This window comes from Salvelinus alpinus, chromosome 2 (genome assembly GCF_045679555.1).
Source record: "Salvelinus alpinus chromosome 2, SLU_Salpinus.1, whole genome shotgun sequence".
NCBI lineage: Eukaryota > Metazoa > Chordata > Actinopteri > Salmoniformes > Salmonidae > Salvelinus > Salvelinus alpinus.
Genome location: NC_092087.1, coordinates 98860456 through 98868587, shown reverse-complemented (window position 1 = coordinate 98868587; position 8132 = coordinate 98860456). Strand labels below are relative to the sequence as shown.

The following is an 8132-nucleotide window of genomic DNA, read 5'->3' as shown; positions in this document are numbered from 1 at the left end:
TTTAGAAACTTCAGAGGGTTTTCTATCCAATACTAATAATAATATGCATATATTAGCATCTGGGACTGAGTAGGAGGCAGTTTACTCTGGGCATGCTTTTCATCCAAACGTGAAAATGCTGCCCCGTATCCATAAGAAGTTTTAAGTGGTTCTAATCACTCAGGTGAACTTAAAAATGTAAAATATGAATGGGAATATACTTCAGTTAGATTTTACTCGTAAGAATTTCTAGGGGTGCCAATAATTGTGGCACACATATTTTAGAGAAAAATATATATTACATTTATTTGACATTTAAAAAATATATAATTTTACTTCAATTAAAGGTTCAATTTTTGTGAATGTTTGAATGAAAGATCAAGAGGATAAACAGCAAATAAATGTTTTTCACAGCCCATTTTGCTCATATTTACCAAGGGTGTCAATATTATTGGAGGGCACTGTATTAACCTTTGGTCCTGAATACAAACTGTTATGTTTGGGGAAAATCCAATACAACACATTAATAGTACCACTCTCCATAGTTTAAAGCACAGTGGTGGCTGCATCATGTTATGGGTATGCTTGTAATCGATAAGGACTGGAGTTTTAGAATGGAGCCAAGCACAGGCAAAAGTGTCTGCTTTCCACCAGACACTGAGAGATGAATTCACCTTTCAGCAGGACAATAACCTAAAACACAAGGCCAAATCTACACTGGAGTTGGTTACCAAGACGACACTGAATGTTCCTGAGTGACCTAGATACAGTTTTGACTTAAACGTATATGAAAATCTATGGCAAGACCTGAAAATGGTTGTCTTGCAATGATCAACAACCAATTTGACAGATTATGAAAAGAATAATGGGTAAATGTTGCACAATCCAGGTGTGGAACGCTCTTAGAGACATACCCAGAAAGACTTACAGCTGTAATCGCTGCCAAAGGTGCTTCTACAAAGTATTGACTCAGGGGTGTGAATACTTATGTAAACAAAATATTTCAGTATTTAATTTTCAATCAATTTGAACACATTTCTAAAAACATGTTTTCAATATGTGTAATCTATGCATCTATATGTCATTCTATGAATAGACAAGTAAAAAAAACATGGTAGGTCTCATACCGGTAACAAATTTAATCTCCTTTCACCCCTGGTCCTAGGTACAGCTGCTGGTTGACTGTATCACATGATGCCTTGTGTTGTCTTTATCATGTCCACCTAATAAATAGGTGATTGTTGTTAACATGGTTCGGTCATTCAATGAGGAGCTAGCTTATACTGTCTGGTACGACTTATCCTATCATTCATCTGAAGAGAGAGAAGGGATGGAGTGGGTGTGAAGGTTTGAGGAAATGTAAAGTCTTGGAAATAAGGGCTTTTATTTAGAAGGATTTCTTATTACCATTCCGGAAATGACGCCATCGACATGCTCCCCGAGGTCAAAGAGTATACATCAGAACACGTCGGAAGGAAAGTCAAAGACGATATAATAAAATATATTTAGGGTAATCAGGTATTTTGTATGCGTATATAGCGAAATAATATTCGCTTTGTAGATTGGTATAGCCAGAACCATGTAGTCGTTAGCTAGCTAGGTCCACATGGATAGTTAGCCCACGCTGATCTAGCTAGCTCCGCTAACGTTAGCTGCTTTGTACACCGCTAGCTATAGCTGTTGTAGCGTGGACTGTAAGATAAACCCAATCTTAAAGTCCACGCTATAACAGCCATTGGGTTTATTATGCTTGCTAGTTACGTCCCGACTGATTTGCTCCAATGTTGGTATTGATTTGGGTCCCCTACACAACACGAATAGAATAGCTAAGTACAGTAACTAGCTAGCCAGCTAACTCATGCTAACAGCAATGGCCAAGTTCCAGGCTGATCTCAAAACGGCTGGTTATATGTTTTAAATTTCAGCTAATAATGACATGAAATTACAGATGAGTGTTTTGATGTATAAATATTTTTTACAGGTACTCTAAAGTCCTGCCATTGACTGCATTGTCGTTGTTGCCACACGAGCAGGACAATATGAATCCGCTCAGTTCAGAGAAGGAAACATTGATGGATGAAATCGAAAAGAGTTTATGGAATTTAACTGAGGACAATTTACGCTACATGTGTGAACGTTGTGGAATGGATGGCTCTGAAATTAAAGGTATGAATCATCGCTTATTAAGGCGTAAAGTCATGGAGGAAATGTGGGACAATACGGAGTCAATGAAATCAGAGGAGCAGGGAATGTCTTGGTTAGTCCAACTGAAAGACGACATCAGGAGGATACAGGAGGATGGTAGCAGTGCACTCATGAGTCCCAGCCAATCCGATGATGTAGACTGCAATGAAGAACGCAACAAGGGAGACAGGGACTGGTTGCCTAGCAACGGACTGCCAGCGGAGCCCTTGCATCCCAGCCAATGTGATGATGATGATGACTGCGATGTAGAGGGAGGAGCTGCGTTGCCTTGCAATGGACTGGAGGCAGAGTCAGCTCCAGAGAGGAACAGTTATGTGAGTATTTCCCAGTCAGAAAGTGTTTTGTTTCTCAACAGTCTTTTCTTGATTCCTTGACCTATAAATGCATTGAAGGAGAATATCTGAGTTTTTTCCTCTTGGACTTTATCCTCCAATGTATTTTAATTAGACCAAGTAATCAAAGATGATGGGAATCAAGGAAAGTCTAGAAGAAAAAGAAACGCACACCTATTTAGGCGATGTGCTGGCTAGTGGAGTAGAAAACTTGATAATAAAGGAGAGTATAAACTCTAGGAGCTCAGATGCAAAAATGTAATATCCAATGTTTTGACAGCCAAGCTGTCTTCATCAGGGTATAATCACAAACACTGCGGTATGACTCGTTTATATAGTGTCAAAAGACACACAGGTGTCTGTAATCATGGCCAAGTGTGGCCTAATATCATTGGTTAATTCTCAAATATTAAAATGGCATACAAAGAACAGCATACAAAAAACAAATGGATAGCATACGATCATAGATTCATTTTAGACAACACAAGCTTACAAAACAATTACAATGGCAAAGTCACAATAATCACAAGAATGGATTCAGATCAAAGTCTACGTTGAGACCGAAGGGAGCAAGGGTCTTCAAGTTAAAGATCCAGGCAGCCATTTTCTTCCTCAACGTGACCCTAATGAACTACCTTCCAGTGCATCCATTATAACATTGGCTGAAATAGTACTCACACACAACTATTTCATGTTTCTAAATGATTTCTTCATTCAGACGAAGGGTACTGCTATGGGATCCCCCATGGCTCCTAACTATGCTCATTTGTATGTGGGTTACATGGAGAAACAGTCTATTTTCAATCCTCTCAAAAATGTTTTCTTGCCTAACATCATTATTTGGAAACGGTATATTGATGATATTTTTTGTTCTGTGGAGGGGTGATGCAAAACAGTTCCATGCTTTTCTTAACTCCTGTTCTGAGCATCTGAGATTTACTATGCAATCTGATACACGTCAAATCAGTTTTCTTGATCTTCTGATCCTGTGTGAAAATAATGTTCTATACACTGATCTTTACAGGAAACCTACTGATCGTAACAGTTTGTTGAGGGCTGACAGTCGTCACCCACTTCCCTCGAAAAAATAGTTTGCCCTACAGCCAATTCTGTCGAATCAAAAGAATTTGCAAAAAAACAATCAGATTTCGACAGAAATATGGCTGAGACGCAAAGAAAGTTGAAGGAGAGGGGGTACAAAAATGATCCGATTAATATTGCCATTGAGAAAATTCAAAACAAAACGAGACATGACCAATCTCGCAAAAAGACGCATTCTTGCATTCTAACTACCCGCTATTCAAAGTGCTCTGAACAAATTAAGGGAATCGTTCACAAACATTGGCATATTCTAAAATCCGATGATAGTCTCGGTAATGTGTTTTCGGACCTTCCCTTGGTCGTATTCTCGCAGGGCAGAAATCTCAGAGACCAATTGGTACACTCTGATTTACCACCCCAAGATATTCCTGAACAACGTCTATTTGCGCCCCTACTGGATGGAAATTACAAGTGTAATGGCTGTGCTCAATGCAATGGCACTTATAAAAGCAGATCCTTCAAAACACCCACAAACAGGGAAATCGATCCCAATCAAAGGTGTTATTACGTGCTCCACTAAGGCAGTTATTTATCTTATAACTTGTCCTTGTGGTAAAACAAAGCGCGAATTAAAAGTACGTATCTCAGAGCATCGTAGCACCATTAGGTGCAAAAACTTGACTTAACCAGTTGCGGCCCACTTTTTGGAGGCAGGCCACTCGATTTCGTCTCTGCGTTATATTGGCATCGAACATGTCACCCTCCCTAGGAGAGGGGGTGACCTTGATAATTTATTGTTAAAACGAGAGGCTGCCTGGATCTTTAATTTAAAGACCCTTGCTCCCTTCGGTCTCAACGTAGACTTTGATCTGAATCCATTCTTGTGATTATTGTGACTTTGCCATTGTAATTGTTTGTAAGCTTGTGTTGTCTAAAATGAATCTATGATCGTATGCTATCCATTTGTTTTTTGTATGCTGTTCTTTGTATGCCATTTTAATATTTGAGAATTAACCAATGATATTAGGCCACTCTTGGCCATGATTACAGACACCTGTGTGTCTTTTGACACTATATAAACGAGTCATCCCGCAGTGTTTGTGATTATACCCTGATGAAGACAGCTTGGCTGTCGAAACGTTGGATATAAACATTTTGTGTCTGAGCTCCAAGAGTGTGCGGCTCTCCTTTGTTTTCGGGGAATCAAGGAAGACCCGTGAGATCATAAAAAAAAAAAAAAAAAACATTTTAGTCACTTAGCAGACGCTCTTATCCAGAGAGACTTACATTTATTTAACTAGGCAAGTCAGTTAAGAACAAATTCTTATTCGCAATGACGGCCTAACCCGGACGGCGCTGGGCCAATTGTGCGCCGCCCTAACATGAGCAATTAGGGTTAAGTGCCTTGCGTAAGGGCAGATTTTTCACTTAGTCGGCTTGAGGATTCGAACCAGCAACCTTTCGGTTATTGGTCCAATGCTCTTAACCACTAGGCTACCTTTTGAGACTTCAAAATTCCTTGACAAGTACGAGAGTGTTTCTCACCCTGATTCTCTATTTTTCTGATTTCCAGGACAAGCCTCCACCTCCACCCTCCCCTCTCCCAGAGTCCCCAGGTCGTGCCTCTCCCGGCAGGGCCTTGTTGTGCGGTCTGAAGAGGGTGTCTGTACGGCTCGACGACTGCAGGAAGACACCAGGGCAGAGTGGCCATATAATACACAAGACAACACAGACAGGAGAGAAACCCCACAGCTCGTCTAATGCTGAACATATCTGTGATCACTGTGAGAAGAATTTTGTCACAGCTACCAATCTAAAAACACATTTACTGTGTCTGACTGGAGAGAAACCACACATGTGCTCTGAATGTGGAAAGAGATTCACGCAGGCCGGCAATCTTAAGAGACACCAGAGAACTCATACTGGGGAGAAACCGTTTGTTTGTCCTCGTTGTGGGAAAGACTACAATGATTCTGGAAACTTAAAGAAACACATGAGATCTCATGTTGTTAAACAACACACAGGGAACCCCACAGTGAAACCGTACCTCTGCTCTGAATGTGGGAAGCAATTCTTTGGAAAACAAAGCCTTGAATATCACCGGGGGGTTTTTCACACAGATCACCCTCACCGCTGTGGTCAATGTAAGAAGAGCTTCATAACTGCAGCAAGATTGGAATCACACACAAAAACACGACACCCGCCAACTGATCCTCTGAAGAATCCCCACGTGTGCTTGGAATGTGGAAGGGGATTCCCTGTGGCCGCAAGTCTTAAAAGACACCTGAGAATTCATTCTGAGGAGAAACCGTACGTTTGCCCTCAGTGTGGAAACGGTTACAGTGATCGTGGAAATTTAAAGAAACACATTAGAACTCACACAGAAGAGAAACCCTACCACTGCTTGGTGTGCGGGATGAAGTTTCGTCATACAAAAACGTTACAACGGCATCACCAGGAGAACCACAAGGGGGAGACACTGGGTCCCATCCAAAGGCATCAAGACCCTCTTCCATGCCCCCACTGCGGGGAGAAGTTCTCTACCAAGGCTCTTCTAAAGGATCATCTACGGACCCACCCTACCCGGGTCCACTGCTCCCAGTGTGACAAGACCTTTTCCAATAAAGGTAACTTACTTGTTCATCAGAGGAAACACACTGGAGAGAGGCCTTACCTTTGCCCTCAGTGTGGGAAGAGTTTCTCTCTGGCAGGGAGTTTAAAACTTCATCTCCGGATTCATGCTGGTGAGAAACCTTACTGCTGTACTTACTGTGACAAGAGATTCACAAGGAAGGGCCACTGCAATAGCCACATGCGAATCCACACTGGAGAGAAGCCGTACCAATGCTCTGACTGCGGGAGGAGGTTTGCTGACGGTAATGTCCTGAAAAACCACCGGCGGACCCACACAGGAGAGAAACCGTTCCAGTGTCGCATGTGCGATAAAGCCTTCGCCCAGTTGACCAGTCTGAAGAAACATCAGGAGACACACAGCCATAATCACACTGTGCGATAAAGCCTTGGCCAGTTGACCAGTCTGAAGAAACATCAGGAGACACACAGCCATAATCACACTGTGCGATAAAGCCTTGGCCAGTTGCGCAGTATGAAGAAACATCAAGAGACGCAAATTCAGCCCATCTCTGTCAGGAATCCCTACGTACCACACAATCAGTCCATCCCTAATACTTACCCACCACATCCCTTTGGCCCTCACCTTTTCCATGTTGGCAGTTCTAGGGAGGGGTTTGGGACCAGGTGACTGAAGATACCAAAGACAAAACAGCTGGAAATACAACTTTGTATCGCCGACTTCCTCTCATTAGGGCCATCGGAAGGCATTGGATCAGGTATCTTCTTGATCTCTGGTTTTAAAAGACTCGTCAGCAATTTTACCACCACGACCAGTTCTTTTTAAATGACAAATGTGGGGTATCCTGTTAGCCTGACATCCAGACCTGTTTTGTGCTAATATTCCACTCTCCATGCCATGTTTGGCATATTAGAATCTGAAAAAATGGATACTGTGTGGAATGTAAACACAACTAGAGTGTTACACAGGCTAGTATGTTGTATGTATAACAAACACTATATTTGTTTTGTCTCAAACTGAAATGATTCTGCTCGGCTCCCTGTTCAAGTTGAGTTCACATTTTAGCCCGGGAGTTTTTGTATTAACTGTTGTTAAGATATGTTGTCCATTTGAATTTATTGCCGAACCCCAACTAGAGTTAATAAAAATGGTAACAGAAATGTGTTGTTGGAGTACATTTTTTTTTAGTTAGAATGTTTATGCGTAACATCGGGTCGTAGCATAACCTAGGGACGTAGCATAACCTAGGGACGTAGCATAACCTAGGGTCGTAGCATAACCTAGGGACGTAGCATAACCTAGGGTCGTAGCATAACCTAGGGTCGTAGCATAACCTAGGGTCGTAGCATAACCTAGGGTCGTAGCATAACCTAGGGACGTAGCATAACCTAGGGTCGTAGCATAACCTAGGGTCGTAGCATAATGTAGGATCCAAGCATAACCTAGGGTCGTAGCATAACCCAGGGACGTAGCATAACCTAGGGACGTAGCATAATGTAGGATCCAAGCATAACCTAGGGTCCTACTATAACCTAGGGACGTAGCATAACCTAAGGTCGTAGCATAACCTAGGGTCGTAGCATAATGTAGGATCCAAGCATAACCTAGGGTCCTACTATAACCTAGGGACGTAGCATAACCTAGTATCCAAGCATAACCTAGGATCCAAGCATAACCTAGGGTCCAAGCATAACCTAGGGTCCAAGCATAACCTAGGGTCGTAGCATAACCTAGGATCCAAGCATAACCTAGGGTCCAAGCATAACCTAGGGTCCAAGCATAACCTAGGGTCCAAGCATAACCTAGGGTCGTAGCATAACCTAGGATCCAAGCATAACCTAGGATCCAAGCATAACCTAGGGTCCAAGCATAATCTAGGATCCAAGCATAACCTAGGATCCAAGCATAACCTAAGGTCCAAGCATAACCTAGGATCCTGGCATAACCTAGGATCCAAGCATAACCTAGGATCCAAGCATAAC

The 8132-nt window shown here is 42.1% G+C and overlaps 1 protein-coding gene across 3 annotated transcripts; it reads left to right on the top strand.

The window, feature by feature from the left end:
* Positions 1 to 1364: 1364 nt before the first annotated feature.
* Positions 1365 to 7310, top strand: LOC139568386 (oocyte zinc finger protein XlCOF6-like). Of its 3 annotated transcripts, none has more exons than XM_071390169.1 (3): positions 1365 to 1489; positions 1961 to 2498; positions 5131 to 7310. In XM_071390169.1, exons 2-3 carry the CDS (start codon positions 2019 to 2021, stop codon positions 6571 to 6573), a joined length of 1923 nt encoding a protein of 640 aa, XP_071246270.1. In that variant the 5' UTR covers positions 1365 to 1489; positions 1961 to 2018; the 3' UTR covers positions 6574 to 7310. The 3 variants fall into 3 exon arrangements, with proteins under 3 accessions (XP_071246270.1, XP_071246271.1, XP_071246269.1); XM_071390170.1 differs by having other exon boundaries at positions 1390 to 1497; XM_071390168.1 differs by having other exon boundaries at positions 1401 to 2498.
* Positions 7311 to 8132: the final 822 nt, after the last annotated feature.

Bases quoted from the DNA above. Each gene is read 5' to 3' on its own strand.
- LOC139568386 (XM_071390169.1), top strand. From the start codon at position 2,019: ATGAATCCGCTCAGTTCAGAGAAGGAAACATTGATGGATGAAATCGAA. The intron at 2,499-5,130 runs GTGAGTATTTCC...TCTGATTTCCAG, and splicing joins CTCCAGAGAGGAACAGTTAT to GACAAGCCTCCACCTCCACC.